Raw genomic sequence first — 18739 nt, forward strand, 5'->3', positions numbered from 1 at the left:
ACAAATAAACAGATCATTAAACGGAGAGTCCCCTGGACTGACCATCTAAATGGCTTAATGGACAAACCAATTGAATACATGGGAAATGGTTTTAAATATTTCCCACCTTTCTGATTGGCTTGTCCAGACAGACTGTCCATCCACAGCCCCAGAGGAGCCAAATTATGGGCGGGGTAAAGTGACTGCTTGGACCAATAGCTATCTACTGGTTTCAGTGGTCTCTGCAACTCCCCCGAACTTGCCATTTTTGCAGTTTTTTTGTCCCCTGCAGGTTTGGGTGGGTTTAAAGCACAGTCAGCACCAGACCTCTTTAGTTCAAGAACAGGAATTCAGAAAATATGTTTTAATTTTTCAATAATTTTTTGAATGGGGTGCAAGTGTGCGTGTATTTTGTTGATTAAAATGTATTTATAGAAAGAAACAAAATAATAATAAAAAATGATCAGTATAACCCACCCTTCCACCACAATAGAACAATATAACGGCATTAATTACCGGCTCTTGTAAAACACTGTACGGCCAAGGTGCAGAGTGGGGTAGCTGGGGTGAGCAGTAAGGTCACAATTTTTGCTGAGGATCAGCAACAGAGGATTGGGAAAAGGGAGCCTGAGAAGTATAGGGAAGGAGACTGTAGTGACTCTATAACATCACTAAAGCACTGCTGAAGGGCGTGGCCACACCATGATGGGGGCGTGGTCTAGTCTCCTGGGACGTGTCTGGCTCCTCTTTTCTGGTCACTGGAATTGTTGGTTCCTGAAAATACTGTTACTCGATATTAACGAAACACACAATAAAAATTCCTCTTTTTCTGCACATTGAAGAAACCTCTTACCCTCCCGGGGTATATTTACTAAACTGCGGGTTTGAAAAAAAGTGGAGATGTTGCCTATAGCACCAATCAGATTCTAGCTGTCATTTTGTAGAATGTACTAAATAAATGATAACTAGAATCTGATTGGTTGCTGTAGGCAACATCTCCACTTTTTCAAACCCGCAGTTTAGTAAATATACCCACTAGTCTTATGTTTGGGGCTTTATAAGTTAATATGTATTTAGGCAAAAAAACACCTCATGTTATAATTTTGTATTGTTGCCATGATGGAGATTGTAATATTCCGAGTCTTCTATACCTGAAGTATTCGGTACTCACCATACACCATAGTCAGCATGGATGCGGCACCTCTGACACATGGTAAGTAATGCTTATAAGTAGATATATGGGAGGTTTCCTCTAGAATGCTCTATGACCGTACGGTCTACTTAGCTCTGTTAGAAGAATAAAGAGAAATAAGTTGTAAAATATTTTAGCGACATCGGTGGTGAAGACACTTGTGGTTTTTCTGACAACACAACTTCCTTCTTCGTCTACATCTTGTCCTGTTCTTCTCAGATTACACAGTGTGGTTCAGAGGAAAGAGAGAGACAACTTGGTGCTGGGGCACAACCCATGTGCACTGTAAATTCTCAGTTTGCATGTTCTGTGGTCCACATTATGTACTATAGTCAGGACCACCAAGAGAGTGACTCGGGACACCATCAGTGCTGTCACGCTGGCTAACCCAGGAGTGTCATTATCATCATTATTCGCTATTTTATATAGCGCCACTAATTCCGCAGCGCTGTACAGAGAACTCACATCAGTCCCTGCCCCATTGGGCTTACAGTCTAAATTCCCTAACATACACACACACACACACACACACACACACACACTAAGGTCAATTAATAGCAGCCAATTAACCTACCAGTATGTTTCTGGAGTGTGGGAGGAAACCAGAGCACCAGGAGGAAACCCACGCAAACACGGGGAGAACATACAAACTCCACACTGATAAGGCCATGGTTGGGAATCTAACTCATGACCCCAGTGCTGTGAGGCAGTCTGTCCAGGGGCTAGTTATTTCTGTATTTAGATTTGACCAGTTAGCATGATTTCAGGAAGACCCCCAAAGTAGAGTAATGCTACCACGTAAAATAATAATAATACATATATACACCACCTTACCTTGTGTCCTGTCTACAGTATCATACCCCACACATTGCCACGTGTTCCACTAACAACCCCATATTATACACCAGGCAACAACCAAATGAGGCCTAGTGGACCAAAATACCGGTAAGTACATCGTAAGACTTTCTAGAACAGAGGACAAGCATGAGATATAGGCAGTTTTCCATGGATTTAGGTGATGTTAATTTATGGTCTTTAAGAGTATGAATATTTTCCATTTATTGTAAGAATGTTTGAACCATTCCCTCTTTGACACTTTGGGGGGATTCAATTGCCCGCGTTACGAGTAAAAGTAACGCGGCTTGCGCATTACTACAGTTATTACGGTAATAATGCGCTTTATTACCATTATTACGGTAGTTTCAATCCCTGAACTGCGAGCAGACAGCCAGGTTAAAACTACCGTAATAACGGTAAAAGTTTTAACGCCGCGGAAATTCAAGGGGAATTGAAATCCCCACTGTGATTTCAAACATTTTCAAATCTTTATTTTATCATAAAATGTGACTGTTTTAATGTAACAACTACAGAAAATGCTGATTTTTTCCCCCCTATGTCTTCAAAGTTTCTGTTGTCTCTCAATCAAACACACAGGGGGTCACCTATAGCTGGATGGAAAGATTTTCATAATTTAAATATGGTTTTCTGTACTGTGCATGCATAAGAAAACTGTGTATCCCTGCGGAAATCATATTAATTATCTTGATTTGGGCAAAACCAACTCTAACCTCCCAGCCGGTATTTTTTATTTTAAAAAATATATTTTTTTTTAAATCTACCAAGTAGACAAGAAAAAACCCGTAAAATGTAAAGAAAATGAACATTTTTATGCTTGCGCTAGAGAGTGCTGCTCTGTGCAAGTGCCTAAATTGTCCGCATAGTAAGTAACTAGGAGAAGAGGATAACAGGGTTTATCTGGTTAAATATTAATCAGATTTGGTAGAAATAATACATCAAGAGGGTTGTAAAAGATATTGTACGTGGCCTGTGCCACGTGAACCATCACGATCATAATCCACTTTTATGGTACATTATAGAATCCTTTGCACAGTAAATATTTTACACAAGCTGCCTGGAACAGGTGGGATTCTGCTTCCATAATACACAATATTTGGTACCCTATCTATATTATAATTCTATGGGGGGGAGGTAATCAATTGACCGCAAGATTTTATTTAAGACCGCGGTAAGTCATTTTAACGCTGTTTTTTTTTTATCATTTAACTTTACCCGCGACTCAATTTCATTTTTAGCGCTCCGGTTATTTTAATCGAACAGTCCTCTCGCGTTCCAGTAGAAGGTCTATTGAAAGTATAGGGAGGGCGAGAGGCAGCCGTGTTAAAAGCTATTCAATTGTTTTTTAACGCAGCGTTAAACATGCAAATATGCTGTTTTATCTCGCACCTCCTTGGGGTGTGATAAAAATAAAAAACCTCTGAAAACTATTTGAAATCATGTAATAATGAGAAAAAAAGATAAACTATGTTTAGCAGTAATGCGCAACATGTAAAAGTTGATTTTCTTGTGAAAAAATAATGAATTGAAAAAAACATTAAAAAAAAATCAAAAAAAAAAAATCACTAATTAAATATATTTATGTATGTTTTGGTACAAATATGTTTGCACTAATGTGTTTTGACATGGTATAGATGATTCTATAGTAAAAAATAATTAAATAAAAAAATATGCTAAAGAAAGTACAGTAATGTAGATATTATCAACTAGAATGGTCGTGTAATGCAATCTAATGTATGAAAATGTATGCCAGTCCTTTTTTTTGTGTTATATATGACTGCGTTAAAATTCCCCTTCACTCCCCTAAAAACTTGCAAACACAATGATTAATGGGTAGATGAAATTTAGAAAACTCCAACCATCCCCCCCATTAAATCAACAGCACCCACATTTAATAATAAGGCCTCTCTCCAGCCCCAACATTAAAGTAATAGTATTCACATTTAATAAATGGATCTATTTCCCTCCAACCAACCCCAACATTAAATTAATAGTATCCCCATTTAATGAATAAACCTATTACCCTCCCTCCAAACAGCCCCAGCAATAAATTAATAGCATTTACGTTTAATACAACCATTTCCCACAACCATTCCCGGTATTAAATAATGAATATTCACATTTAATAGATAGCCCTCCTCCCCACACTCAGGCCCAGATTCAATTAAAGACCCAAACCACTCAGCATTAAATTAAAAGTCCCGTCACCCCATCTTAATTTAATAGAGGATAAGTGGGAGTAGAAAATAGGGACTTTGGTGCAAAACATACATATTAATGGAAAGCCAGGGGAAGTAAGCAGGTAACACAAACTGAATAACCCAGGATGAGCCATGACCAGTCAGACTAATCAAATAAAGACAATAGTAATGTGCACTGAGGACTGACAAGAATCACAACATGACTAAGCAGGTAGAGAAAATATAGTACAATATATTAATAGAAATTAAGAGTTGATGAGGCTATAACAGTGGCTATACATACACTGACATTAGTACCGTACAGATTGTCTCTAAACACATTGGGCCTGATTCATTAAGGAAAGTAAAGCAAAAACATGAGTAACTTTGAACCTGGGCAAAACCATGTATTGGAGGGGAGGTAAATTTAAAATGTCATGGCAGATTTATATTTGGGGTAGGGCATGTCCTAGATCAACTTTTAATGTCAGTGTAAAAATAAGCTCAGTATTTGTGTGCTGTATGAAAAAACAGACAGTATTTAACTTATGTGCAAAATAAAAAAACCGAATTTGTACCCCTTGTAACATGGTTTTGTCGAGGAGAAAACATACTCATTTTTTTGCCTTACTTTCCTTAATGATTCAGGCCCATTGACCTTAGATGGAGATATATATGAACTTGGCCTTATCTGTGAGGAGTTTGTATGTTCTCCCTGTGTTTGCGTGGGTTTCCTCCAGGTGCTCTGGTTTCCTCCCACACTCCAAAAACATACTGGTAGGTTAATTGGCCGCTATCAAATTGACCCTAGTCTGTGTCTGTGTGTGTGTGTATGTTAGGGAATTTAGACTGTAAGCCCCCAATGGGGCAGGGACGGATGTGAATGAGTTCTCTGTACAGCGCTGCAGAATTAGTGGCGCTATATAAATAAATGATGATGTGAGGGATACCAGGAACTAGGGGTACAAGTGTGAGTGATACCAGGAACTGGGGGCACAAGTGTGAGGGATACCAGGAACTGGGAACACTAGTGTGAGTGATAGCAGGAACTGGGGACACAAGTGTGAGTGATACTGGGAACTGGGGACACTAGTGTGAGGGATACCAGGAACTGGGGGCTCAAGTGTGAGTGATACCAGGAACTGGGGGCACAAGTGTGAGGGATACCAGGAACTGGGGACACTAGTGTGAGTGATAGCAGGAACTGGGGACACAAGTGTGAGGGATACTGGGAACTGGGGACACTAGTGTGAGGGATACCAGGAACTGGGGGCACAAGTGTGAGTGATACCAGGAACTGGGGGCACAAGTGTGAGGGATACCAGGAACTGGGGACACTAGTGTGAGTGATAGCAGGAACTGGGGACACTAATGTGAGTGATAGCAGGAACTGGGGACACAAGTGTGAGGGATACTGGGAACTGGGGACACTAGTGTGAGGGATACCAGGAACTGGGGGCACAACTATGTGGAATAAAACTGTGGGGCACAACTATGTGGCATAGTATGAACTAGGGGCACTATTGTGTGGCATAAAATAAACGTTTATTTCTTGGTCCCATTACTAGTAATAGTATAAAGATATTAGCATGATAAAATAAGAAATAATTAAATTATATATATATATATATATATATATATATATATATACACACACACAATGGTCAAAGAGGACATGTAGTAGTGGCAGTATGGAAAATGTAAGCGAATGGAATTTGATAGTTTTACGATCAAAACAGTAAAATAAGTGGCAATTGTAGACCAGCAGACTTCAACCACTATATATCTATATCTCGCTATCTATCTATATATATATATATATATATATATATATATATATATATATATATTTATACAAACTAGCACACCTGGGCTTGAAAAGATTTTTGACGGCGCACCGGTGGAAAAAGGTTGCTGGTCCCTGGCCTAAAACATTGTTTATAATGTAAATATGTTCATTCTGTTGGCTATTTTTGTGGTTTACAGAATTTGTTGCCCATAAAAAAAAACATTAAACATTTTTAAAGAAAATTTGGTTCCAAACCTTGACTGATTTATTTATTTATGTTCTCTTGAGCATGGGAAACTGATACTCTGACCACGAAACACTAACAATTACAGGACCTCAAACATTGCTGAATAACTTCACTTAACTCTAGTTAATATATAAGAGATTATGTAATCCCTAATGTAAATATGGGGGGGGGGGGAGTCACTGAGGACTCTTCCTAATGAACAATGAAATTATAACTTATAAGCGATGACATCAGAACTCACTATTTATACATATATTGTTTACAGGACATATACGTATGTTGTATTATATTTACCTCTAAAGAGACGTTTGTGTTTTGCTTGCACTATGTATACTATTTTTGTTTAAGAAAGAAAAACAAACAAATATATACACCACAAATAGAACAGTAGTCATATAATAATCTATAACAAATCATACATTTGTTTCTTTTTATTTTTTTTAACGCTAACACATGTTAATGTAACGCAGTACTATATTCACTTGTAGCAGTGATACCTCACATGACGACTAGTAAACTGAACCCGAATAATACCCTGGGGGAGATTATCTGTAATTGCAATACTGTAGATATGATAATTACAAAAAAAAAAACACAGATAAGTTTGGAAAAAACTCGCTCAATACAAAGGACCATTGTAAAGCAAAGTGTAAGCTTGTTATGTAACGAAACGATGTTAGTGAAGAGCTTTGAGAGCAGCAATGATAAGATAGATAACCAACCAAAAATGTTGATGGGCCTTTTAAGAACATGGGCAAGATCAAGAAGCTAAAGGGAACAAATAATTTAATTTGAAATTTCTTCCCTGGTCACTGCTATTTAGTGTAACAACTTATCTCTAGGGAAGCCCTGTAGTGTTAATTGAAAATGTGAGTGTTCCTTCTGAGGCTGTCAATCATCATGATTCGTAAGGGGGAGGTGCCAGACAACTTAGCTCAAACTCTGACAACCTGAGGACAATGCATGTAAGTAGCTTGGAGTTTGAGGGCAGAATCAAGGTAATAATTCCAAAAGAGAGATCCAAAACAAAACCTTGGTCCTGCAAAGGTTTGGTAGAACTGAGGGACATTATAAAGGCTGCAAACAGTTAAGATAAATGTTCTGATTGACTTGACCTTTTCACTGAAGGGCTGATTGTAGAGTAGAGAAAGCTGTGCAGTAGTTCAGGTGAGGAGACTAGCTAGATTGCTGATCTTAGCAGAGTGCTGATTACAGGATTTGAGAGAAGGCGCTTGTAGCTGTCATTGAGAACTGTTTTCTGGAGCTACTGTTGTGAATCCTCACAGTAATTGTTTTCTGACAGCTGTCATCTGGAGCTAGTATTGTGAATCCTCACAGTAATTGTTTTCTGACAGCTGTCACCTGGAGCTAGTGTTGTGTATCCTCACAAATCTCAACTCCAATGAAGTGTCTCTTCACTAGACATAAGGCATATATACAAGATACAGGTACCTGGCGTTTATTAGGCTCAGACTGGCTTCATGGTCTTACCCAGTAAATGCATACCACCCAACACTGGCCTCCTGGAAATCAGGGCAAGGAGATTTGGTCACACCACATTGAAGGTGTGGTACGCTATAGTAAGAGCTTGCCTAAACTAGACAGCCCCTAACCCACCTTGCACTCCCTTAAAAATAATCCTTGAACTGCTGCCAATACCAGAGGCACCCACTCACCATGGACAGCAGGGATAATTGTGGTGACTTCTGGGACTACAGAAAAGTCTCCTTCAATTGGTACTGTCTTGCCTAAATCGGGGCATTTAGGAAGTATGTAAATCATAGGGGAAACAAAAGGATTGCTAAAGGAGGGTTTCAAATGCATGATTTCTGAACAAATAAAAAAGTGTTTCCAATGCTGCAGTTAAATACTTTTTGCCTAATTATTATCATAGATTTGTAAGGCGCCACAGTGCTCCGCAGCGCCGTACAGTAGGGAAAGCAAGACATACATAAAACAGGAACATACATTAAACAGGAACATACAATGTAGACAATGTAAACGCAGACATGAAAACAAGGGGTATGGAGGACCCTACTCATTAGAGAGCTTACATTCTAAGTGGAAGAGGGCACAGCTGAAAAAAGAGGAGAGAGTGCGGCTCAGAGTGGAGACTGGGACAGTTATGAGGGTGCATTAGTGTGAATAGTGTTATCGGGGATAAGGTCACCTCTAAAATAGCGATGGGTTTTTAGAGAGCATCTAAAGATTTGAAGGCTGTGGGAAAGTCTGACTGAGCGTGGTGGGAATTCCATAAGTGGGGAGCAGCACAGGAGAAGTCTTGTAGGTGGGAGTGAGAGGTGGTTCCCAGAGACGAGACCAGGCGCAGGTCACAGGTAGATCTAAGAGGGTGGGAGGGAGAGTATTTTGATATGAGATTTGAGATGTATGAAGGGGTGTTGTTGACGGCTTTGTAGGTAAAGATGAGTAATTTCAATTGTATTCTGGAGGACACAGGGAGCCAGTGTAGGGATTTGCAAAGTGGTGCAACTAAATTATAATGTAGTATTTTCATGAATCATTCCACGTGAAATAAAGCACTAACAAACAAATCAGAAATCATCAGGTGAAATTAACACCTGAACCTACAATGCCACATTACCGCTGCACTCCCACTAAATAAACGGTGTTACTAAAGGTGCCCCGCCCGCTAGCAAAGTCTTGGGAAAAGTGGGTGCATGTAGCGGTCCCAGGGCTCCACAGTAAAATATTTTAACTAGGTGGTAGTGCAGCTTTAAAACTATTTCCTTCTACAGCAAAATGCCAGACGTAAATTATCTTTTTTCTTTTTTTACCATAGTAACTGCATAATCCTTTCTGTTAATTTGATAGAACATACAAATGGCTATGCAAATTCACTAGCCCACGGTTTTGCAGAATAAAAACGGAGGGAGTGGGTGGTTAAGAGCTAATTGGACGTGATCCTTCAGTGTGATTAAATTGGAATATCGGGATTATTTACATGGATATAGTATTTAAGACCTTAACTCACAGGCTGCTATTCTGCTTCACACAGCTCGATCTGTTAACTGTATTAAGTAATAACATACTGCCACATTCAAATCACACGCAGGATTAAGAGCGTGGACTGGTGTTTGTGGGCAACCGGAATGTCCCTCTAAATGTGCGCTTCGATGGGGTTTAGGCTTGGCACGTTATTGGTCCCTCATGGCCGTAGTGTCTCTATAGCTCTGCAAGTCTCTCATAAGTCTCGCCTGTGGCCCCCAGCCACAGGGGAGTCTTCCCCTGTGGCCCCCAGCTACTTCCTGCTTTACCGTCAGATTTGTTTTTAATAGCTTGTAAGACTTGTTTAAAATACCTACTGATATATTATTACAGATAGGTGTCTCTTTCTTTGAATACATGTATTATTTTAACATAGTACTGAGATTAAGGTTAATATGTGGCCTTTCTAAAGGTTAGAGGGCGGCCCATGCGGGCCTTAAAGCGTATCGGTGTCAGTCCACTGCTCGGCTCCAATAAAGTCGAATGTTAAACTACTCGGACCCGAACCCTGACGGGATTAGGGAGCCTTTTTTTAAATCCTCCGATCCGGCCACTAACTCCTGGTTCCCTCCCAATGGCGGTACCATCAATGATCTTGACAGTGGGGCACAGACCACTAAATGGTGCTTAGCCTAAGGGACTCTACAGAGCCGTAACTTAGAATTTTAGCACCCTGGGCGAGAAAGACAAATGTCGCCCAACCAGCCTTCAATTTTAACCAAATTAACCTAAAATATTTCTAAATTGCGCCCCTCTTCAGCGTTGCGCCCTGGGCGGTCGCCACTGTTGCACAGCCCTATTTACGGCCCTGGGACTCTACAATAATATAGGATTAAACCTTGGGGCTAGATTTACTAAACTGTGGGTTTGAAAAAGTGGGGATGTTGCCTATAGCAACCAATCAGATTCTAGCTGTCATTTATTTAGTACCTTCTACAAAATGACAGCTAGAATCTGATTGGTTGCTGTAGGCAACATCGCCACTTTTTCAAACCCGCAGCTTAGTAAATTTAGCCCTTAGTATTACAAACAACTGTGGGCATTTGTGTTGTCATTTTCTTGGGAAAGATTTATTTTTAAAGCTCCACAATTGTCTTTATGAAAACCTTTATTTGCAGATGACTTCTGAGGTCTAGTAATTGTTTGATTCTACACCCAATAAACTAGTGACAACTTGCCAGCCTATCCCTGACCCAACTGTGTCAATCACATGCAGAAGGGAAAGGGTCCGATGATGGTGTGGTTGGGTCTCAGAGCTGCCCTCTGCTGGCCAGCAGCGGTAATGCTTCCTTCTACTTCCTCCCCATACAGTGCAGTCTGTGTGCTGACTCTGCCTTCCTCTCCCTTCTGCTGCTTCTAACTTCCCAGCTTCTTTCCCTTCTCCACCAATGAAGCTTCAGAGAAGCAGAAGAGGACCTGAAGCTATGACAGAGGGTGTGTTCTCGTCTTGAAATCCTGAATTCCCTGCCTAACCCTCCCAGCCTGGAAGAGAAGCGGAGACCAGGGAGGGACCCAGCTTAGCAAATGGAGATCTGAAAGAGGGGGAGGGAAAGCAGTCACCAAGAGAGGGAGGGAGACAGTCAAGAGACAGATCACCAACAAGAGGGAGACCAGGAGCTGTCTCCTTGCACTCCAGGTCCAGCATCTGCTAATCAGGTCAGTAGTGAAGGTGCCATGTGCAGGGAGGGGGGGATTGACCTATTTCATCAATGCTTCCATTGCAGCTAGAGAGCTATCACTGCTTCCCATGCAGAGATCAGGCTTCCTGCAACGTGCTGCAGCCTCTCCTGGCATTGCTGGGGTTAATGCAGGAGGGTGCACCTTGCCCTGCACTGCTGCGTGTGTGGTTGTAACTGTGCATGATGTAAATAAAGTGTGGCTGCTGGTGGGATGTTGCCACCTACGTGCAGGCTGCATAGATTGTCTCACAGTGCTGCTGGATCTGAGCCCTTCTCTCACTCTGTCAGTGGCTAATCCTGCTTAACTTACACTCCTGTTGAACGTGGCCCCGTAAAGGGAACTGGTAGTTAATGGGTCACTTTGTATTCTGTCATTGATGGATGCCCATGTGTGTCCAGTTGGTACAATGTCTATTGGAGGTAGGCAAACTGGGGCTGTTCCAGGTCTTGTGGGACTACAGGTAGGGGCATATTGGGCTGTGGGGGGCATTTGCCCCCGGGCTGGTCCCATAGTGGTGCTACCTTGGGCTGGGTCACTGGGCCACCTGCATTTTTTTTTTGTACTTTAAAATGTTCCTAATAGGCGGCTGAGCCAAGTCTTGCCCCCTTGGTTAAAATTTGGCAACCCTCCCCTGACGACAAGACCCCAAAGTGAATAACCCCCATTTATTCTTTAAGAACCACTAGAATTTTGGGGCACATCCTCCTCCTAGGGTTGGATACTATACTATATAATTTATACTGCTTTGTAGCTGGTTTGTGACTATCCCTTCTTTATACTTCTGTTCCTGACACTAAATTGGTTACTAAGACAGATGAATAATTGATGTATGTCAGCTATTATCCCCCCCCCTCCTCTGGCTTTTGCACGTTGGGGATCTCGTTTTAACCCTTTGAACGCTGGCCAATAAAGTCTCGCTCTTCTCTGCTGGCAAAGTAGGGTCCGTGGATGTGGTTTCCTAATCATGCTTCTCCTTTCGTCAGGCCTGCTCTCATTGGAGGTTCCCGGGCTGTCCTCTCGCTCTGATCCCCGGGGTCGCTGCTGTGACAGGTTGCCGAAAATGCAGACGTTCCTGAAAGGGAAGCGGGTCGGATATTGGCTGAGCGAAAAAAAGATCAAGAAATTGAACTTTCAGGCCTTTGCTGAATTATGCAGGTATGTGCCAACATCTGTGTGCGGCTTCTGACACACACAAGACTGCGTTTAGATTGTTTATTTATTTTTTGGGGTGGGAGGTAGTGCATTTGAAGCGAATAGACACGTCAGAATGCCTATTTTTTATGACGTTTTAATTGAGTACCCAGGTACAGGTTTGGTAAATAATGACACACTCCTGGCTGCAAAAACATGAAATAAATCGCCAATGGATCTTCTGCAAAAAGTGTCGCCCATCTGGATACATCCGTACATGTTTAGAAAGTATAATGTCAGCTTGTCAGTATAGGGGCCATTCAAGTAGCTGCCAGATTCTGTAGTAGCCTTGCTTGTTAAGTTTACAATCTAAAAAAGGCAATTTCAGTAATGATAACAGCACTTATTTTTATGGCGAAGATTCTTACCTAAACTTCACGCAGAAACAATGCATAAAAAAAAAAATCAACTTAACGTCGACTTAGGCTACATTATCTAGTCTGACTTCTTTCTTCCAGTAGTGTCTCCCTAACGAAGCCCTCTCTAAATTTCCCCACTCAAATTGATCCGCAGTATTTTTCCAGAGTGACATCTCCCTTTAGATTGTTAGCTCTTGTGAGCAAAGCCCTCTGCCCTTTATATTGGCCTATATATAACTTTCTGCACAATCCATTATTGTACAGTGCTGCAGGATATGTTAATGTTCAGTAAACAGATGATAGTCACTATTATAATCCACCTAGCCTTCAACCAGGAAGGCTGAATCAGTGCCAATTACACAACAACAGCGTGCACAAAATACACATTGTACCTAGTACATTTTAAGGTGTATTTTCCCCTCTGTGATATAAATTCTACTATGTATATAGTGAGGAGTGTTAGTTAGTTTGTTTGTAGTGTTGATTTGGATGTGTATCTTTAATTGTTTTTGACTTTCATAAATTCTGAGGTAGATAGTAAAACAAGATCTCAGTGAAGAGACCTATCTGATAAACAAAGTGTACTAAGAGCTATAGAGCCAGAGGGTAACTAACAGGTACGATTAGGGTGGTGACGAGTGCGGAGGAAGGGAGTGGGTATAATGGTAATCCTATTGTGAAAAAAAAAAAGTCCAGGAGAAGTTGTTTTTTAAAGGTGCACTAACCTCAAAAATGTTCTTTACTCGGTTGTATATTAGCAGAGCTGTTTGTGTAAATGTCTTGTTTATTTTTCTGTGTTATCTTAACTTTCTCAGAGTCATAATTCCAGTCCTATGCGGACATTGACCCCTACTGATAGCTCTGCTCCGCTCTCCTCCCTCGATCCAGTCCTTCTTCCTCCTTCAGTCTTCCTACAACCTCACGGTTATAGTGATTTGCAGTAAGCAGCCTGCTCAGTCATTGATTACCAGTAGAGGCTACTTGGTACGAACTGGCTCTAATTGTGGCCACCATACATCATCATCATCAGTTATTTATATAGCGCTACTAATTCCGCAGTCCCTGCCCCATTGGAGCTTACAGTCTAAATTCCCTAACATACACACACACACACAGAGAGAGACTAAGGTCAGTTTTCTTAGCAGCCAATTAACCTACAGGTATGTTTTTGGAGTGTGGGAGGAAACCGGAGCACCCGGAGGAAACCCACGCAAACACGGGGAGAACATACAAACTCCACACAGATAAGGCCATGGTTGGGAATGGAACTCATGACCCCAGTGCTGTGAGGCAGAAGTGCTAACCACTAGACCACTGTGCTGCCCTAAGCATACACATAGAAACAAACCATTTTTTAACCTATGGTAACCTCAAATCCTATTTGTTTCTTTAATCTTCATAAGGATATCCTTATGTCTATCCCAAGCATGTTTAAATTGCTCTACTGTACTATCCTCTACCACCTCTGATGGGAGGCTATTCCACTTATCCACTACCCCTTCTGTGATATAGTTTTTCCTCAGATTTCCTCTGACCCTACTTCCCCCCCAGTGTCAGTACATGTCCTTGTGTTCTAATACTTCTCTTCCCCCCAGTGTCAGTACATGTCCTCGTGTTCTAATACTTCTCTTCCCCCCCAGTGTCAGTACATGTCCTCGTGTTCTAATACTTCTCTTCCCCCCAGTGTCAGTACATGTCCTCGTGTTCTAATACTTCTCTTCCCCCCAGTGTCAGTACATGTCCTCGTGTTCTAATACTTCTCTTCCCCCCAGTGTCAGTACATGTCCTCGTGTTCTAATACTTCTCTTCCCCCCAGTGTCAGTACATGTCCTCGTGTTCTAATACTTCTCTTCCCCCCAGTGTCAGTACATGTCCTCGTGTTCTAATACTTCTCTTCCCCCCAGTGTCAGTGCATGTCCTCGTGTTCTAGTACTTCTCTTCCCCCCAGTGTCAGTGCATGTCCTCGTGTTCTAGTACTTCTCTTCCCTCCAGTGTCAGTGCATGTCCTCGTGTTCTAATACTTCTCTTCCCCCCAGTGTCAGTACATGTCCTTGTGTTCTAATACTTCTCTTCCCTCCAGTGTCAGTGCATGTCCTCGTGTTCTAGTACTTCTCTTTCCCCCAGTGTCAGTGCATGTCCTCGTGTTCTAATACTTCTCTTCCCCCTAGTGTCAGTACATGTCCTCGTGTTCTAATACTTCTCTTCCCCCCAGTGTCAGTACATGTCCTCGTGTTCTAATACTTCTCTTCCCCCTAGTGTCAGTACATGTCCTCGTGTTCTAATACTTCTCTTCCCCCCAGTGTCAGTACATGTCCTCGTGTTCTAATACTTCTCTTCCTTTGTAGAATGTTTCCCTCCTGTACCTTGTTATAACCCTTGATATATTTGAAAGTTTCTATCATGTCCTCCTGTTCTCCTTCTCTGTTCTAAAATAAGCTGCCTACGAAGACTCTGCAAGAGGGTAGAACGTGTCCGTAAGGGTCAAGGTCCGAACAGACTTTGAGTTTTTGGTATAGATAGACAAGTTCTGTCTGCCCAAATAATATATATTATCTATATTAGCAATAAACAGGTGCTTACACTAACCGCCCTTCAGTTTAGTGTCCCTTTAAGACGTTGGGTTTGATTATTTTGTACAGCAGTTCCCGTACAGTCGGCAGTTGTAAATGTGAAAGAGGGTTAAGCAGAGTAGTAAAATGTTTACATAGGGTTCTGTGCTTTCCAGTGTAAAACTATTATTCCTAATGCATCAAGTCTGTGAACCACAAAGGGTCCGCAGCCCGGTACATAGAGCATAGGACAACAACAGAACTCGGTATACAGTGCAAAAACTGTCGTGGAACTATATGTCCCAGCATGTATAACCTGCTGTAGGCTGACAGTGTATGCTGGGACTTGTAGTGTGGAGTGGGTGCACATCTTCTGTTTTTGGAAGTGTGGCTGTGACATCACAGCCAAGTGCCACACCCCCTGCCCATAACAAACATGGAGGAACCGCTGCAGGCTGCTGCACCTCCATATCAGTGTCTGGCAAGACAATGAATTAGCGACATTATGCCATTCATTCAGTGTTTTAGGCGCCCTTTAGTAGTGTTTGGTCACCCTCAGCTACTGCCTACGTTCGCCTATTGGTAGAGCTGGCTTTGACGTCAAGCCAGTCGGTTATCATTACTTGCCTCCTGTTTCTGTGGAGTAACACTGTTCTCTCTGAAGCCCAGCATAATAAGGGAGAGAGAGAAGGGGCAAAGGGGTGTTAAATACCCAAAAACCCAACAACATTAATTTGGAGGATTTGCTGGTGCATTAATGAGAATGCAGGGTGTGAGAGTTTCATTGCTTTATCAGTGACATCTGTGAGGCATGAGGCACAAAGTTTGCCTGTCTAGTTGAGGCTTTGTGTGAAGTGATCCCTAAGTGTTAGATACAGTGTGATGGGGGGGGATTGGCAATTGCTGAGTTCATTCTGGGAGAAGAGGGCGAGATGAGGTGATGTGATTAAATTGCACAGGGTTGTAAGAGTTCAGACTGACGTTGCATTTTTTCACCCAGGCTGTGTCTATTGCGTGATTGGCTGCAACTCAAGGTCTAATTGACAAGTTCCCAGACTGTGTTATGATACGATGGGTCATGTGACTGCTGGTGAATGGAGCGAGTGTCTGACGTGATGAGATGAATGTACAAGCTTGTGTTCTCTCTCTCTCTCCGCACAGTGATGTAGTCACATACTGGTCGTAAGATGTAACCGGGGGGAGCTCGCGGGGCTGACTGGACCTGACCTCATCCAGTTCGGGGAGGATTGCGTTGTGTCTGTTGCTGCTGGTTTGTGTACCATTGTGTTAGAGCCTGCTGAGGTCTGGGTCTTCTCCAGTATTTGTCTGTATTGTGTTTATTCAAACTGAACCTGCAACAGATAGTGTTCCCATGACATGTTGGGGATCGGGTTTCCAGCTATTCACCCTCATCACGTCAGAATTTCCTATTGCACCTCGGTGGGCGGGAGTTACACCCTCTGCACCAGCAGCCGTTGTACGTGGTTATAGATCTAAAACATTCTTTAAAAAAAAAAAAAAATGAACGAACAGTTTTAGTTTACGTTCTCTCTATCATGTGCTGCAGTGATCATAGGTCAACAATTATTCTGGATTTTCACAGTCCAAACCCGATCTGATTTTTTTTGTTTACACAGTTGTCCGACAAGGCCTCGTGCATTGTAATATTGGTTTAATTTCTACGTAAATAATCCTATTGGCCAGGCAGATCTGCACGCGAGTGGCCGTCTTTATAAATAATGATTTATATACGTTTTGTCCATTCTGATCTCCCTTAAAAAAACAACCTGGATGGAACTATAGGACCACCAATCCATAGTCGGCGTCGGGGGAGGGCTGGCAAATTTTAGCCCGATGGCAAGTTTCGACTCTGCAGCCTATTTTGAAGGTAAAAAAATGCAGGTGATCCAGCCTAAGGTCACCCTCTATGGGACCGGCCCAGGGGGGCAGATGCTCCCCAGCCACTGGCTGGCACCATCCCATAAGGCAAGTCCTGTGTGTTAACATTATATAGTAGTTATTTGTCTGTATCTTAGGGACCAGGTATCGCATAGTTCAAAGGATCTTTTATTTAAAATCATTACATCTTTATGTAAAAATACAAATTATACTTTATTCCCCTTCCTCAAACTAAACCATTCACGTTTCCCATAATGCATCTCCTGTCCCCAAATTTTGAACAGTTGCGTAATTGGATGGTTACTGTGCACAGACAGGGCCTGTTGTTCAGGTTTGCCGGCTGTCAGTCAGTTTGCAGTGCTAAATAAATAAAAAAAAATGTAGTTCAATTGTCCTTTTGTGGAGAGACAGACACATAGTAAACATGAACTCTACACCAGTGCCCCTGTCGTCTGCGCTCAATGGAGGCAGCCATTTTGTGAGTGCCTCGTGTGACAATTGAAATCACTACTTCCTATTGAATTGGTGCAGCCAACAAAATGTCTTCCTCCACTGTGTACAGGTTATAGGTGCAATTCAAGTTCAGTCTTTTTTCTTTTTTTTTTGTATTGGGGAGTGACTACTTGTTCTCGCAGCTGTATTTTGGCTGACACCAAGCATGTTTAGCCAGTCTGGGAGATTTGTAACATAATACGATTATTAGCTGCAGGCAGGACCGTTCCACTTTTTGTCTCATGTTATATTCATGTTAAAATAATTTTTTTTTTTTGAGGTTTCTATGACTGTATATAAGACCTGTAAGGAAGTATAAGGTGGATATTATATTCTAAGTATATACGGCAGCAATGGTTTGTGCTAGAACAGGTCATGTACCCCTTTATTTTGGAGCCCCTGCTCTAAATTTTTCCTAAATTTTAATTTTCATAAACCTTTTCCATTCTACATAAATAATGTGTCACTAAAAATTATCGGTTGCAATTTTTTTTTTTTAAATCCTTTTTCTACGAGGAACATGTTTATAGCTGCAAAAATAAAATGCAGTAATAATAAATGTATTTGTCCTGAGATCGGGTGTGCACGCAAGCTCATGTAGACGGGCTATTTTTGTTTTGCTGAGGTGAAAAATTATTGATTATGAAATTTTGTTCCGAGTAGGAATTTCCTTTCCGAGGCTACCGTGCACTTTGGAAACTTGGAAAGCACTTAATGTATTGTTGATGTTACATAGATTTAGAGCCCCAAATAAGATCTGTGCTTTTAGTGTACACGACTTACAGAGAATTATTCTGTCGCCGCGCCAAGTCCTGGCGTTTGTCCAGCGTACACCTAGGAATCAAATCTATGCCGCTGTTATCCTGAAAGGTGAAATGCCAGGATATTTATTTTCTATGTCCGAAAGGCTGACTGACATCAGATTCCTCAAGTATGACTAAATAGAACATAAACTCCATTCCGTTCTTAAACTCTCCTAGGAAGTTACCCTTCTATATTTTTAATAGGCATTTTATTTATTGCTGTTTTTGTTTTCAACACACAGGCTTAAGGATCCGTAATGTTAAGAAAGTGGGGGAGATTGGGGTCTTCTTAAATGTCTTGTATGCTCCCTCGTTCTGCTATACATTCTATTTTCTCACCCATAATGCCATGTATATAAGCCATACTTGCCAACTTTTCCTAGTTGGCTTCAGGGGGTCCCCGGGGGAGGTGGGCGGGGCTTGACAAATTGCATCATTTTGGCCCCTCCCCTAAGTGATTGGCACAATTTTGGCCACTTACAGCAGGGGCGGGGCTAATATGATGCAATTTTTGCATC

The 18739-nt window shown here is 41.7% G+C and overlaps 2 protein-coding genes across 3 annotated transcripts in view; one reads left to right on the plus strand and one right to left on the minus strand.

Moving 5' to 3' along the window:
* The window catches only part of LYSET (lysosomal enzyme trafficking factor), a 104198-nt gene that overhangs the window by 26772 nt on the left and 58687 nt on the right, over positions 1-18739 (minus strand). The window lies entirely within an intron of this gene.
* Positions 10511-18739, plus strand: part of ITPK1 (inositol-tetrakisphosphate 1-kinase) — a 103167-nt gene continuing 94938 nt past the window's right edge. Inside the window, exons 1-2 of one of the 2 annotated variants that reach the window (XM_075191808.1) lie at positions 10511-10904; positions 11912-12083. In XM_075191808.1, coding sequence (XP_075047909.1) covers positions 11989-12083 — 95 coding nt within the window. In that variant the 5' untranslated portion in view covers positions 10511-10904; positions 11912-11988. Of the gene's footprint in view, positions 10905-11911; positions 12084-18739 lie in introns of those variants that run through there. The other variant, XM_075191810.1, reaches the window with a different exon arrangement.

The sequence above is a fragment of the Mixophyes fleayi genome, chromosome 12, assembly GCF_038048845.1.
Source record: "Mixophyes fleayi isolate aMixFle1 chromosome 12, aMixFle1.hap1, whole genome shotgun sequence".
Classification (NCBI taxonomy): domain Eukaryota; kingdom Metazoa; phylum Chordata; class Amphibia; order Anura; family Limnodynastidae; genus Mixophyes; species Mixophyes fleayi.